Raw genomic sequence first — 16,876 nt, 5'->3', positions numbered from 1 at the left:
ATTGTATTTCCCCTTATATATGACTACCCTTGCAAGGAAGAAAGATTATATTTTACTTATTATACACCCTTTTGCTGGATTTTCACAGGCTGCTGGGACTTCATATGTTTTCAACTGCTAATTTGTTTAATTTCCAGGTGTTTGACAGTCAGGGGTCCTTCTCATCATATGTGAACACCCTAGCAGATCCACTTTATGGACCCCAAGGGCTGACACTCTCTCCAGATGGACATGTGGTGGTGGCAGATTCTGGCAACCACTGCTTCAAAGTTTATAAGTACCTTGAAGACTAGTCGCAAAATAAAAAGATAGATAAAGAAAATAGAATAAAGAGAGAAAGAGAGAGAAAAAGGGAAAGAGAGAGAGGGAGGGAGGGTACTCTGTGCATATAAGAATGGAAAGACAGACAAGATGAAGCACAAGGAAGGACAGGTGATTGTTCCTCAAGACTATCATCATGCTGATAGTCTGGGAGAGACATGGGGAAAGGGGGATAGATAATGGAAAATATGTGGGTAGTGTGTTGCAGGTACAGGTTTCCTGTTGTGTACTGTGGTCTGAGGTTATGTAATGTACTTGCCTAATTGTTGGTTCCCATTTCTTTTTCTTCATCAATCAAACTTAGCTTTAAATTTGCCTATGGTTTTAGATTGGACCATGTCTACTTTTAGGATATTCCATGATTAATGGGTTGTAGTTTCAGTAAAAGCTTTTCAAGCCAGGAGCATGACTCGAACTTGGGACCTCAAACTTGGGACCCCAAAGTGCTAACCACTTTACCAACACGCCATGTATTTACCTAATTGTAGGTAAATAAAATTTTGTGTATGTGTGTGTGCGTGCATATGCGTGTGTGTGTGATTCACCATTGTCTTAGATCATGTGTTGGACTCTTGATTGACAGCTATTACCCTCCTAGGTGAGAGCTCAGAGCTCATATATGACTATTCTATGGGTAGTGCTGTGATCTTACACACACATACACACATGCCCAACTTCCTGCCCATGAGAGTTGGAGTACCAGCTCGCAGTGGAGCGATACTGAAATTATTTCAGCCCAGGGCAGGATTTGAACTGGGACTGCCGAAGTAATGGTTGCAAATGCCACCACTGCATCAAGATGTGTGTGTGTATGTGTATTTACTTAATTGTAGTATACAGGAAAGGAGCAATGCTTGTTGGGTCCCATCTCATGTTCTCTAATTTTTTAACATACTTAGCCTCAAATTCATGTACAGTTCCAACTTAATCAATCCTTGATTACCAAATATCATATTTAGATTTGAACTCATGTATTGTGTGTGTGTGTGTACATGCATGCATATGTGGGTGTTTGTGTGTTTGACCTCATAGTAATATGCAGGAAAGGAGCTACATTTGTCAGTCCCATCTCTTTTTATCCAGTTGTCATACTTATTTTGTTCATTTTGTGTGTCAGTCCCATCTCTTTTTATCCAGTTGTCATACTTATTTTGTTCATTTTGTGTGTATGTGTATATATGTATGTTTTAAAACTTTCATTCATATATGCAGTGGTACTCTGAGAAAATTGACATCATAAAGTGAGAAAATGCTAACAGCAGCTCAACTTTGCCAAGAGTAGCATTTAGACCAATTATGACACAACAGAGTTCATATTTCTCTCTCTCTCACTCATATATATGTGTGTGTGTGTGCGTGTTTTTGTGTATCCCTTATTATGACTTGAAGTAATCATTTATATATCAGTTTATGACAACCATCATTTAGATTCATGCCATCTCTTTATGACATAAATCATTGGAGTGAATCAGAATCTTGCTTATACAGATATATTCCTGAAATACGTTGTAATTAGCCTTGATATTATCTAAGTGTTTATATCCTTCCTTTGTTGTGTGTGTATATATATGTATATATATATATTTTTTCAGAATAGATTTTTATGTAACTGGCTCTATATACCAGATTCATACTACTCTTTGGATGGTAGTAAGGGGCTTTCCTTAGCAGAATAGCATTGTCTGGCGGCTGCCAGAATGTATAAGACAACGTCACTTGTGAAATAGTAAGATAGGTTTTAATCATTTGAGTAATGTGGTAATTTCCCTCATTTGTATAAACTCGTATTGCAGTAGCCAGAGTATGTGTGAAATGGGTTAATATTTCAATGGGGAGTGGGTTTTTCTTTATTAATTGTCTTGAATATTTCTTCTGATTAACTGAACATGCTTGCTTTTATTACTTGCATTGTTGATCTTCCTTATGATACATTTATTTTCTTTATGTTGTTGCCAATTATGATTGTTAATTGTTGTATTCAAATGATGGAAGTGAGGCAGATCTCAAGCTACGCAATGATATTCAAAGTTGCTTGTGCCTATATAGTGTTATATTGTAACACCTGCAGAAAACACAATATAATTGCATGCAATAGAACATGCATGTAATAGAACACACACAATGAACTTGTATACATGTAATTTGTACACTATACTGTATACACCTGTATATCATATATATACAGTATATTTTTAAGTGCTGGTCTTTCTCCACCTTTTGGAGGATATGTTCTACTGTTACCATGGCAACAAGAACAGCAATCAACAATGCCTTTGGTATAGGGAGGCTGGAACTATGTTTGTTATCATGTATAAATCAGCATTACCAATGAACTCTATAAAACATGGTGAGCCTCAAGTTAATGAAAGGTAGGTGTTGCAGGTATGAGTAATTGGTTCAGATGAGAATTGTGCATAAATATGTATATAGTGATTGGTGGATGGTTTAACAAAATGAGAAAGTGGGGCACATGGAAGAGCATTTAGAAAGTATGTACATTGTAAAGGATGCACTTAGTCCATCCATCTGTCTCAATTAACAGATGTTTTAGGCAGGAAGGAGTGAAAGGGATGACTGTGATAGAATAAATGTGTGAAGATGCACAGCTTCCATGCTTAGCCATCTTACTTTCCAGGTAATGGTGTATAAACGTGGAAAAATGAAAACATTGAAAAGTAACAAAATAGAAATAAAGAAGATAAGCATATGATTATAAGATACTTTTCATTAAGACACCAGTCTCTAATCTAATCCGTTTCCCTTCTTGTAGGTGGAACTATGTCTGCAAGTGTCATGTTGTGATTATGTAGCTTTGGAGCTTCACTGAATTTTTCAACACTCATTCCATATTTTTCCTGGCTATCAGTCTTTCTCTTATTTTACCTCAGCCAGATACTTTTCAATTTTCCTCGCCTTCCTCTCTATCTTGCTGTACTCCTACCTTCAGTCACACTCTTGTTGCACTACCTCTACTATGAGTCACTATCTTTTCTTTAAAATCTTTCAGCTTTGGGTAGTTTCCTCTTCCATTCTATTTGGTTTTCCATACAACTGGAAATAAATTATAATAGTAGTAGGCCATAGTTGTATCCTGACAGAGTTTACACCAGAAGTTTTGTAAACATCTTATGTTCTTATGGATAGAAATGTTGCTGCTCTATCTTTGCCTCAGATTCTTTATGACTCGTTTGGACAATGAAGTAGACTGTGCTGTTAGGGTGAGCAGGTACATGTTCCAAGTTCAATTATTGTCTTTTTTTTTCTCATCTGCAGCCTGAATTCTCTTGTAGTGTCCTTTAACAATGCTTTTGTATTTTCTCATACCTTTGTGTTTGGTGGCACACATGATTTCATTTTGATTACTTATTTTGTTCTGAATGTAAATTCAGTGTTTACTCTATCTCCTACATCCTAAGGATCTCGCTTACTATTAGCTTTTATCTTCTTGATCAGTTTGCTGAAAGCAGTTATCCTAGAGGTCCACCACTACAGTTTTGCTCCCCAATTTGTTTTGGTTTGTGTTAACCATTCCAGGTTCTAGCAGTGACCCTCCTATCTCAGGTTCAATTTCCATGATCATTTTAATTTCTTTGATATCCTTTATTTGGGTTTAACATTTTCTGTTTCAGATTGTGTTTCTTCCCTTTCTGTTGTACATCTGCTTCTGTGCTCACAGTTGTTCACTTCTGATTTTTTATTTGTGTATTTATCTAATTTAGCAATATTCAGCTCTATATCTCCTTAATCAAACTTTGCCTTAAATTCATTTATATTGTTGGTCTGAATTATATCTTCTAATTTGTTCCACAACTTGTGCATCTGTGTGTGTGGATGAGTGCATGTGTGTGTGCTTATCTATATGTACTTAATGTCTTGCAAGGCTGAAGTTGATACTCATGAAACCCCATGCTCACTCTATTGCCCAACATTTTTAGGGTGCCTTCATGTTATTTGTTTCAATTCTACTTAGTCTGATCATTAGCCACATCTGCAGGGTGTGTGTTTTGCATATATGTGTTGGGGGGTTGCATTTTTTGTGACTAGCTTGAATGTATCAACAAACCCAGAAGCATGACTGGGTGTTGCATGTGTTTCATCATGCTTAATGGATTAAACCAACAAATGTTGCTACTCACGTGTGTGTGTTACTTAGATGAGCAAAGACACTAGATGATGATGGCTGAATAGTAGTGGTTTACTTCATAACACTTCAGCTGCCTATAATGTCTCACCTAGTCTTAGTTAAGTTTTAGTTTAGTTGATAATTCTAAGACATTGTATGAGGAAACTTAGTTCTTTGAAATTTTTGTTCTCATGCCAGTGCTGATGAGGCATGCATGATAAGTTAACAAGATAATCTGTGGACAAGAGTAACAGGAGGTTCACCATAGTAAAGGGCAGGAGTGTTGTTGAAATAGTTTCTTAGTAACCCCTGACAAGAGTTGAAGATGATTAGTGGACTATGGTAAAGATGACTGGTCTTATTGCAGTCTTTGAGTTATATCATATGCTTCTCTCATGTAGGTGACATAGTCTGGAAGAGACCCAGATGATTTAGTTTGGAAAATGGACAACCATCCATTCTGTTTGTTGTTAGGGGTTCCCCCTTTAGTTCCAGGAAGTTTGTGGTATATGGCCTCTGATAGTAGCCCAGGCTTTTAGGAACTTGAATTGCAATAGAGATGTTAACTCCTGTTGGTCAGGGGCAGGAAGAAAGAAAGGAAAAGAAAAAGGCATGAAATGCATATTAATCTAACTACTGTGATGGATTAACCAATCTGCATTTTATATTTTATATATACTGGAACAGTAAACTCATAATGTAACAGATATTGGTGTACTGCACCTGTTTAGGTAAGATGATGGTATATGTGACCCAATAGGTGGGAAGTCCCTGTGTGATGATGATAGTGAATAAATTGGTAAAGTATGTGAGAAGCAAGTGGCAATGACCTCAACAATCCCATGATTGAAAGTAACAACGTACATGTGTATGTTGATAACAGCAAGAATTTATAGGAAACTTATGATTATGTAATGCTTCATTGTGATCTACTCATCAAAATGTTTAATAAAACCTAGATGCATTAGCTTCCATATCAATATCCTTGCTGGAACTGAACTCTCACAGAAGAGGATAACTCAACTTTTCACTGTGCATAATAAAACTATTACAGTGGTCCACACCGGACAATCTTGGGTTGACCCCTTTAGTGAAAGACCCATTGCTCAGCTGAATAAAACCTGGTGTCACCCAGAATGAAATCTGTGTAGTACAGGAATATAAGAACCTACCCTCAGCTGGATGAAATGATCTGGTATTAGAAGAGAATTGATTGCCATCATAAAAAATAGGTGAAGGCAATTAGTATCCCCTTATCAAACATGGGAGCACTTTTCTTGTATTTTCCTGCAAAGTATTTGCTTCATATTAGAACAAATCCCCCATTCCAATACTCCTGTGCATTAAGTACCCAGTCTGAAAAGTGTACATTACATTCAAACTAAATCAAACCAAGAGTTGTGCAGTGTGCTACATAATGATAATTTTGTGTTTACACCCTGTCTGAGGTATTGTCTGCATGTGTGGGGTTAAAAGCTGGTTAGTAGCATGCAGCTGATACTTTAGGGTCTATATGGGGCGCCACTACGGAGCAGAGCCACACATCATTTTGTCTGTACATACATATATATACCAAAGGCTTTTTCCCCCTACATGGGGGGGGTAGCCAAAAAGAAAAAGGCATAGAAACCACTCCCACTCATTCCATTTCCTATATATTCCACTCCCCTCCCTCCCTCTTATCTTGGCATCACCTGGATGACGGATCATCCCTGCATCCTGTCCACTGCCCTGGGTCAGAAGCAGTGTCGCAAGACACAGCACATCCACAGCAAGGCCGCTCCATTCACCTCATTCCTTGGGGTGAATGCAAAGGTAATGGGAGGTGGTTAAAGAAAATGGAAAAAAATGGGAGATAAACTAGTTGTTATTTGCTGACAACACTGCTTGCAGCAAGATCAGAGGAGGGATCAAGGAAGTTAGTGATGGGGTTTGGGAAGGTGTGCAAAAGAAGTTGAAGATAAATGTGGGGAAATGTAAGGTGATGAAATGTGCAAGGGGAGAGGATGGCAGCAAATTGGAAGTGAGTATTAAGGAAGACTGGAGGAAGTGGATAGCTTTAAATACTTGGGTGCGAATGTGGTGGGAAAGGGAGGACTGGAAATGTAAGTAGAATGTAGATTGAGAGAAACAAATAATTGCCTTGGGGGATTAAAAAGTTTAATGAAAAACACATTTGGGAATGGACACTGAGAGAAAATTGTATGAAGGGGTGATTGTGCTGACAGCACTACTGTATATTGGGCAGAAACATGGAATGTAAGAAAGGGAGAAAGATTAATGTGTTTAAGATGAAATGCCAGAGAAATGTGGTAGGGGTTACTAGGCTGGACAGAGTGAGAAACAAGGAAGTGAGGAGGAGAGTGGGGGTGGAAAGGGAGTTGGGAGATAGGGTTGACGAGTTTTGGGATGGTTTGGGCACATGGAAAGAATGAGTGAAGAAAGATTAGTAAAATAATTGTGGAAGGTAGAGGTGGAGGGAGTGAACATGAATGATGACCAAGGATGAGATGGATGGATGGGGTAAAAGGGGCATTGGGAAACAGGGGAATGTCTGTTGAGGAAGGGATGAGTGGAGAATGGTTGTGCATGGATGATGCCGTGATGCATGGGAGTGGATGGGGGATGAAGGAGTATGTGTGAATATTTTTATGCAGCCTGAAGGAATTTCTCCCTGTCTTCTCTTTTTCTGCATGAGGGGATGGAGAGAGATCACCAATTAAGTGAGGCGGCCTTGATTTGGATGTGCTGTGTCTTGCTGCAATGCTTCTGACCCAGGGCAGGGATGATCTGTCATCCAGGAGCCAAGAAAAGAGGGAGGGAGGGGTGGTGAATGAGAGTGGAGTATGTGGGAATGAAATGGGTGGGAGTGGATTTATGCCTTTGACTTTGGCTACCTTCCTTGTAAAGGGGAAATAGCTGTTGATATATGTATGTATATATAGTTGCATCTGAGGCAATTGGAATCAGTAGCCAGTCAAATTTTGTGTTGGTACAGTACAGTATAGGCTGGTAACCTGAATGCATTCATACTTGTGTGGTTCTTACCAGGGCTGTGGAGTCATACCAAACCTTTGTCTCTGATTCTGGCTCCTTTATTTCTGAGCTACTGACTCAGACTGACTCAGATTCTCCTATGTGTAGAAATACATCAATTAACCCATCCTACATATATCAACCAATGTCTTATGCCAGCTAATTTTCGAATATCTTGTGATGTTTAAAACATACCATAACTTAACCTAACCTATCCTACATACTCCAACTCAGACTTTGACTTAACTCAAACTAGAACTCTGACTTCAATCTTTTCACCAACTCTGATCCTAATTCAATCTAACCTAACCGAAACTTACCCAACCTAACTGAATTTAACCCAACTTAACCTAAGGTAACCTAACCTAACTTCACCTAACATAACCAATCTTAACTTAACCCATCCTAATCTAATCTAACCAAACTTAAACTTAACTTGAACTAAGTAAACCTAACCTATCCTAGCATAACCTAACCTAACTTAATATAACCTTATCTAACCTAAACCAACCTAACCTAAAATAACCAAACCTAACTTAACCAACTTAAACTAACCTGACCTAAATTAACCAATTAATCCTAACCTAACATAAATATGGCCCTCAACCTGTGGGTGAGATAGTGAGAAAGCCGTACACAGAGCACTGTGAGGTACATGTGAGAAACCTAGACCCAGGGGCATGTGTGTGGGGACCAACGAAACCCAACACAAGCAAAACTAACCTAAACGAACCCTGACCTAAACAAACCAAAATAACGCAAAACCTTACCTACCCTGACATAACCTAATCTATCCTAACATACAGAAACCTAACTTAACATAATTGAACTCAACCTAACAGCCTAACCTAACTTCACCTAACCTAACGTAATCTCAACTAACCAAACCAAATGCACCCTAACCTATCCTATACTAACTTATGGTAACTTAACCTAAATTCTCCTAACCCAACATAAGTTAATCAATATAACCAAACATAACTTGACCTAACTTAACGTAACCAAACCTAACAAAACCTAATCTAACTTATCCTAACCTGACCTAAGATAACTTGATGTAACCTAACCTAGTCTTTATCTCAATCTAAGGTATTCTGACCTAAATTAAACTAATGGAACCTAACTTAACCTAATCGAATCTATGCTAGCCTTCTTTACCTTAGTCCAATATTTCCTAACTTAACCTGACCTAACTTAATGTAACCTGAACTAACTTGATCTAACCTAATTTATGCTATAACTTAAACCTAACCCAACCTTAACCCAAACTAACCTAACCTAATCTAAATTAACCCAAGCTAATCTCTTAACCTAACCTAAACTAACCAAACCCAACCCTAACCTTACTTAACCTAATCTACCCTAATCTAATGTAACCTGACCTAACCACTAACCAATCTAACATAACCTAATTTAAACTAGCCTAACCTAACAACCTATCTTAATTTAACTTAACTTAATCTAAGTTAACATAACCTGAGGTAACCTAACCTGACTAAACATAATCTAACCTAAACTAACTTAATCTGACATAACATAATCTAACCTGAATCAAACTTAACCTAACCTGATCGAAACCACCATAAAAAACCTATCCAAAATTGACTTTGCCTCACCCTAACATAAAACAATATAAGTTAACCTAACCTAATCTAACTTAAAGTAATTTATCATATCATAACATAACCTAGGCTATCCTAACTTATCTCAATCTAACCTATCGTAACCCAACCAAACCTAAGCAATCCAACCTAACCCAACCTAATTTAATCTAACCTATCCTAACTAAACCTAACCTAATGTAAACTAACCTAATGAAACTTAATCTAACCAAACCTAATGTAACCTAACTTAATAAACCTAACCTATCCTAACCCAATCAAACTTGAGCAATCTAACCTATCCTAACCTAACATAACCTTACCTAACATAAACTAACCAAACCAAATTTACCTCAACATTTCCAAACATAATTTATCATTACCTAACCAGCCTTAATCTAACCTAATTAAACCTAATGTAACTAAACCTATCCTACTTAACCCAACCTAACCAAACTTAACCTAATATAACATAAACTAGTCTAAGCTTAATCTAACCTATGTTAACCTTATTTAACCTAACCTAATGGAACCTTTGCTAACTCAACCTCTTTAAAATAAACTAACAAAACCTAACATACCCTTAACTAACTTAACCTAACCAAACCTAAATCAATCTAACTTAATCGAACCTAAAATAACAAAACCTTCCTAATATAACCTGTCATAACTTAACCTAACCTAGACTAACCTAATCCAACCTAAACTAACTTAACCTAACCTAACCTTAGATAACAATGTTAGGAGTATGAGACCATTGCATTGAAGTCTCCGAGTATGATTTTGTCATGTGAGATTCTGTGGAGAACTAGTTCCAGTGACCCATAGGAAACCACTCAGGAGACCTCACACCTGGAACACGTCCTGGGATCATGTCGAACAGTGGCATTGGAGCGTGGTTGCAACATCTCCCTAAAATGATAAGACACTTGAGAATGGTCATGGTTAGTGGGTGGGGCGTTAGGCCACCTAGGGCATCGTGGACTTGATACTTGAGGCTGCTAGTCATTAGCTTTATCGGAGTCGAGGTGTGGGACATTGTGATCTCTCTTGAATGTGTAGGTGGGCCAAAGTGGGGTCACTCACAGCTCTATTTTTGCTAAATCATTTAGTGGTGGTGGTGGTATGCCAAGAATATACCTGTGTTAGGAGAGAGTATAGGCAGTTGAACTGGCAGTTGGCAGGTTTGGCAGACAGCAACAGCAGTCGAGCTGGTGGGCAGTGGTGGCAGACGAACTGGCAGACAAGTGGCCACAGTTGACCTGGCTGACAAGTGACGGCAGATACTTGTGGTAAGCAAAAGTGTAGGCAGTTGAACTGGCGGGCAAACTGGTAGTCGTGCTGGCAAGCAGCAGTGGCAGACGATCTGGTAGATCAAGTGGCGGCTGGCAGCAGTCGTGCGGCAGACAGCGGTGGCAGACGATCTTGCAGATCAAGTGGTGGCTGGCAGCAATCGATCAGTTGGTAGTCGAGCAGCAGAGCTGGGGATAGGGGGGCCCCAAACGTTGGGCAGCCAAATGTTAGGATGGTTGAAGGCAAACTCTGATGGAGAGTTGGTTTTATTTAACAATGAATTTGGGCACCAATGTCATGTGGCTAGCTTCTATTGGTGAGAAAGGAGGGAGGGGGCAGACGAGAGGGCGAGGGAGGTGATGACTTGTGTGTCCCAAGTCATGTCCCTAGGCGATCTGGTTCTTCGTCTGTTTGTCTGTCCTTATATACACGGGCAGATCATGATCTGTGCTTTTAATTGGCGTGAGGTCAAAGTGTAGTGCATAGGGAAGTCGGACACAAAATGTTCTCAGGCCACTGACTCATGTAGACAGAGGGTATGGGGACTGGTATTGCACATGAGTTCCTAATAGAAAATTTCGTGGCTAGGCAAGGCGTGGGTTGTGTCATCATTGGCTGATGCTGGTACTGCACGTTTCTTCAAAAGGGCTTTGTGCTGTCTCATGTGGTAGACCCTGGCACTGGTTAGTCATCTTTGGGGGCCTAACAGGGTTTGCCTTAGGCTGGTGAGCTGCACATGCGTTTCTTCAAAAGGGGTTTGTGGTCTCTCATGTGGCAAACCCTGGCACTGGTTAGTCATCTTTGAGAGTCTAACAGGGTCTGTCTTAGGTTGATGAGCTGCACGTGCGTTTCCTGAAACAGTCTTTGTGAGGGTTAGGTGGCCAGCTGTGGCTCACACGGCTGGATGGCATATGAGTCACATGGCTGGCACCATGAGCAATTCCCTTGGGGGGCATTGGAGGTCAAAGGTCATGGGGCAGGGCCAGGACATGCCTTACAGTAGTCTTGGCCCTTGCTGGGCAGCCAATATTAGGCTGGTTGAGGCAAACTCTGATGGAGAGAGAGTTGGTTTTATTTAGCAATGAATGTTGGGTGCTAATGTTATAATAGGGCTTGCGTTAAGGGCGAGAAAAGGGGGATGGGACGAGACGGCAAGGGAGGTGACAACTGTGAGTTTCAAGTTGTGTCCTAACTTGGTCTGCTTGTATGAGGGGGGGGGGTGAGAAGCAGGAACAGTGAGCCAGGCTCACATATGATGCTCCGAGGCAATCTGAATCTTCAGCATTTGTCCAGCCTTTATATACACATGCAGGTCATGACTTGTGCTCCCAATTGGCATAAGGTCAAGTGTGATGCATGGGAAGTCAGAGGCAAAACATTCTGGCACTGGTGGCTCACGAAGATAGAGGGTATACGTTCCTCAATGAATCCAGTGTTCATCATCAAGTGACTGGCTGAGGGGCAGGTTAGTCATTGCTGGCCGAGGTGCAGGTTAGTCATTGCTGGCCGATGTTGGTACTGCACATGTTTCCTCAAGGAGGCTTTGTCCCACCCGTGGGCCTCAAGGAAGCTCTGGGCTGAGTCACACAGCTAGGGGGGTCATGAGCATGTCCCATGGGACCACTTGCAGGTCAGTAAAGTCATGGGACAGCCAGAGAAAAGGTGAGGATGGGAGTGAGGACTGGGATTGAAGACTACTCCTAACAATAATACAATACATTGAAAAAGTGAAGATAAAACTTATGGGAGTGTAAAAGAACTATCAACATATGGACAACTGGACAAACTCATAACATGTAAAAGCATTGATCCCCGATGCATCCACAGGATACCACACCACTGATTTTTTTTTCCTGCATATCATTCAATATATTCATTAATAAAATCAATTTTACTATGTGCAAATAGAATTGGCCACACTGTGACACTGAACTAACTGTATAAATACTCACTGGTTGTTGAAATATAAATGGTCAGTTGAAGATATTAAGAGTGTGGCAGATCATTCATGCTCAAAACTCGGGTGCATGGGTTGAACCTGAACTATTATAGGAGAGTATAGTAGAGAACTTAAACCAAGAGAATGAGTGCATATATAAACCTTTCACAATACACTACTCCAAAAGATCCCTGAACACCCAACTAACATAAGTGAAAGGCTGATGACCTGGTGCATACCTCTCACTATGGGGCACTATGCTACAGTTATCATTGTTTATGCACCTATCTTCAGTACTGAAGATTTGACAACAGACGCTTTCTATGAGTCACTAGATCTAGTTCTCCTCAGAATCTAGCGTCATGACAAAAGCATACATGTTGGAGACTTCACTGCCTGAGTTGGATTAAAACACTTGGCATAGGAGGCCTCAATAGCAATTGTCTTAGACTTCTAACATTATACTCGGAGCATAATCTGACCATCACAAATATGCATGTCAGTATTGCTTCTGATTCACTGCTTCTAGTTTGAATTACTATACATGCCCAACTTTTGAGGTAACTTTGGGTGGTCATTTCCAAAAAGGACACTGCAATATGTGTATATATATACATATATGAGTGGACGGGCGGTCAGTTAAACACAGAGAACAGTTGGAGTTTTATTCACTGATGTTTCGTTGCTAGTAGTTCATTTAGACCAATGTGGTCATCTTCCAGATTGGAACAAGATAGAGGTGCTCCACAAAGGTCTAGAGAAAAAGAAAAATAGTGGAGGCAGCCTACATTATTTCCCACCCCTGCATCAACCATAGGGAAGGGTTTATAAAATTAGCAGGAGCGGTAGGTACTCTAATCATCAAGGAGGTAAAAAGGACAATTGAGAACGGAGGGAGAAGTGGCATGGTCGGAGTCACATGAGGACGGATGAGAGTATGGAGGAGTGAGAATATGTAGGGAGAGGAACACGGCAAGGATGGATTATATAAGCTGTTAATTTTCTGAGACTGTATGTACTTTGAGAATGTCCTGGTAAGGACAAAACATCAGTGCATAAAACTCCAACTGTTCTCTGTGTTTAACTCACCACCCTTCCACTCATTTGTCTTCCATACTTCAACATATACATATATATACATACACACATACATATACCTAGGTCTCCAACACTCACCCTCTGCCACTTGTGTGGACGTTTAGGCCCAATACATAAAACACCACCAATTCCCATAGTGAGTTTATATTTTGGGCTAAAACATATGCAGAAGTTACAGCTGGTGTGTTAGATTATGAGACCTAGGTGTATACATAACTACATACATACATATACCAAAGGCTTTTTCCCCCTACATGGGGGGGTAGCCAAAAAGAAAAAGGCATAGAAACCACTCCCACCCATTCCATTTCCTATATATTCCACTCCCCTCCACCCTCCCTCTTATCTTGGCACCTCCTGGATGACGGGTCATCCCTGCATCCTGTCCACTGCCCTGGGTCAGAAGCAGTGTCGCAAGACACAGCACATCCACAGCAAGGCCGCTTCATAAATTTGGCGACCCCCCCTCTCCGTCCCCTCATGCAGAAAAGAAGAAGACGGGGAGAAATCCCTTCGGGCTGCGTCAATTTTTTTTTTCATACATACTTCATCCCCCACCCACTCCCCCTCATGCATCATAGCATCATCTATACACAACCCCTCTCCATTTCTGAGGAAACTGACAAAATACAAATCTTACTGCACAAACAAAACCTAGTTGTGGCATTACCATGATTATGTATTGATGGTGAGGCCGGGGTTACACGAGGAAACTTGCACATTTTTTGCTCAATATCAACCCCATATCTCTGATTACAGCCCCACTGCCACATGAGGCGACTCGCTTAATTTCTATCTTTAGTATGACCCAGTGGATACCATGTTGAACTTATGAGCAGATGGTAGGGAGTTCAATTCCCAGGATCCACTGCCTGCTTCCTAACAGCCCTGGCCAGGCAGGGAGGCGACCCACACATTGGCCTAAAAAACTCAACAGCTGGCCACAACTAACAGGACATACCTTACCAAGGGTTTCTCATTACCCATTTTGTGGAAGTGGGATGGTGAGTTTTTTGGGTATGTAAATACATACATACATATACCAAGGCTTCTTCCCCCTTCCAAGGGAGGTAGCCTCAAAAGGAAAGGCACAAAAACACTCCCACCCATTTCATCCCTAAAATACACTCCACACCCCTCCCACCCTTCCTCTCATCTGAGCACCTCCTGGATGACGGGTCATCCCTGCACCCTGCCCACCGCCCTGGGTCAGAAGCAGTGTCGCAAGACACAGTACATCCACAGCAAGGCCGCTTCATTTAATCGGCGACCCCCCCTCTCCGTCCCCCTTTGCATATAAGGAGAGGACGGGGAGAAATCCCTTCGGGCTGCGTCAAAATTTACTCACACATACTACCCCACCCCCCCGCCTATTCCTCCTCATGCAGTCACAACATCATCCATATACAACCATTCTCCACTCACCTCTGTCTTCCGTCCTCTCCCTTCCTTCCTCAACAGACATTCCCCTCTTCCCCAAAGCCCCCTTCACCCCATCCATCCACCTCATCCTAGGACGTCCCCTCATGTTCACTCCCTCCACATCTGCCTTCCATACCTCTTTTACTAGTCTTTCTTCACTCATTCTTTCCATGTGTCCAAACCATCCTAATATTCTTTCATCAACCCTCTCTCCCAAATCCTTTTTCACCCCTGTTCTCCTCCTCACCTCCTCATTTCTCACTCTATCTAGCCTAGTAACCCCCACCATACTTCTCAGACACCTCATCTCAAACACATTCAAACTCCTTCTCTCTTCTTCTCTTATGTTCCACGTTTCTGCCCCATACAGTGCTGTTGGCACAATCACTCCTTCATACAGTCTCCTCTTCGCATCCATTCCCAAATGTCTATTTCTCATTACACTCTTTAAACCACCAAGGCATTTACTCGCTTCTCTCAATCTACATTCTACCTCCACCTTTTCCTGCTACACTTGCACCCAAGTATCTAAAACTATCCACTTCCTCCAGTCACTCTCCCTTAATGTTCACTTCCAGTCTACTGCCACTTTCACCCCTTGTACATCTCATCACCTTACTTTTACCCACATTTATCTTTAGCTTTCTTCTATCACATACTCTCCCAAACTCTGCCACCAGCTTCCTCAATCCCTCCTCTGACCCTGCCACAAGCGCAGTGTCGTCCACAAACAACAGCTGGCTCACCTCCCACTTTTCTCCATTTTCTTTAACCATCTCCAATCCCTGACTCACTACCCTAGCATTTACCTCTCGCACCACCCCATCCATGTATAAGTTGAACAGCCAGGGCGACATAACGCATCCTTGACGAAGTCCCACCTTTACTTCAAACCACTCACTCTCTCCATTTCCAATCCTAACACATGCTCTACTACTCACATAAAAACTCTTGACAGCTCCCAAAAGCTTTCCTCCTATCCCATAAATCTGCATAACCTCCCACAGTGCCTTTCTGTCTACCCTATCATAGGCCTTTTCCAGATCCATAAAAGCCCAAAAAACATCCTTCCCCTTTCCTATAGCTTTCTCACATATCTGTCTTACCACAAAGATCTGATCTACACAACCTCTACCCGTCCTAAATCCACACTGTTCCTCACCAATTACTCCTTCTGTTCCTCTCCTAATCCTCTCAATTAAGATTCTCCCATAAGCCTTCCCTACTACACTCAACAGGCTAATCCCTCTGAAATTACTACATTCACACTTGTCCCCTTTTCCCTTGTAAAGAGGAACTATACAGGCACTACTCCAGTCCTCCGGTACTTTACCCTCTCTCCAGCAAACATTAAATAATCTCACCAACCAGTCCACCATCACTGAACCTCCCTTTTTCAGACATTCTGCATGACATCCATCCAGACCAGGGTATGTAAATATTTTACTATGATGTTTTCTCTTTTTCTGCATTAGGGTATGGAGGGGGAAGTTGCTGATGAAAAGAAATGGCCTTGCTGTATTGCCTTTGACCCAGGGCAGTGGGCAAGATGCAAGGATGATCCATCATCCAGGAGGAGCCAAGAAAAGAAGGAGGGAAGGGGTGGTGAATGGGAGTGAAGTATATGGGGATGAAATAGGTGGGAGTGGATTTATGCCTTTGACTTTGGCTACCTTCCTTGTAAGGAGGAAAAAGCCCCCTATGTATATAACATTAGTTTTCACATTCTTTTCTGATGCCCAAGAAGGGAGAACAAATGCATGTCCAGCATGAGGTTGCACCAGATGTAGGAGGTACATAAAAGGATTGTCTGCCATAAAGCCAGGTGGCTGGCTATCCTAGTGCATTAAATGTTCCAGAACTTTTAATGCTGTGCGATTTATACATTTTAAGTAACAATATTTGAAAATCGGCTGGCACATTGTGACAGCCTGAAAGTGGCTGCCAGATGGTGGTTGTGCCTGAAATTAACTGTACAATTCTATTCAAAGCCAACAAGAGTCGGAATCATGGTTATCTTACCAACTATGATTTCTCTCATCC

General features: G+C 41.1%; 1 protein-coding gene across 2 annotated transcripts in view; it reads left to right on the top strand.

The window, feature by feature from the left end:
* LOC143028505 (tripartite motif-containing protein 2-like) overlaps window positions 1–5,411 on the top strand; it is a 70,555-nt gene extending 65,144 nt beyond the window's left edge. For both annotated transcript variants that reach the window (XM_076190698.1, XM_076190699.1), the window contains exon 18: window positions 138–5,411. In XM_076190698.1, coding sequence (XP_076046813.1) covers window positions 138–293 — 156 coding nt within the window. In that variant the 3' untranslated portion in view covers window positions 294–5,411. The remainder of the gene's footprint in view (window positions 1–137) is intronic.
* Window positions 5,412–16,876: the final 11,465 nt, after the last annotated feature.

This window comes from Oratosquilla oratoria, chromosome 9 (assembly GCF_046742065.1).
Source record: "Oratosquilla oratoria isolate Oo_2021 chromosome 9, ASM4674206v1, whole genome shotgun sequence".
In the NCBI taxonomy this organism is placed as follows: domain Eukaryota; kingdom Metazoa; phylum Arthropoda; class Malacostraca; order Stomatopoda; family Squillidae; genus Oratosquilla; species Oratosquilla oratoria.
Note: the sequence above shows the minus strand (reverse complement) of the source record. Positions and strands in the feature narration are given on the sequence as shown.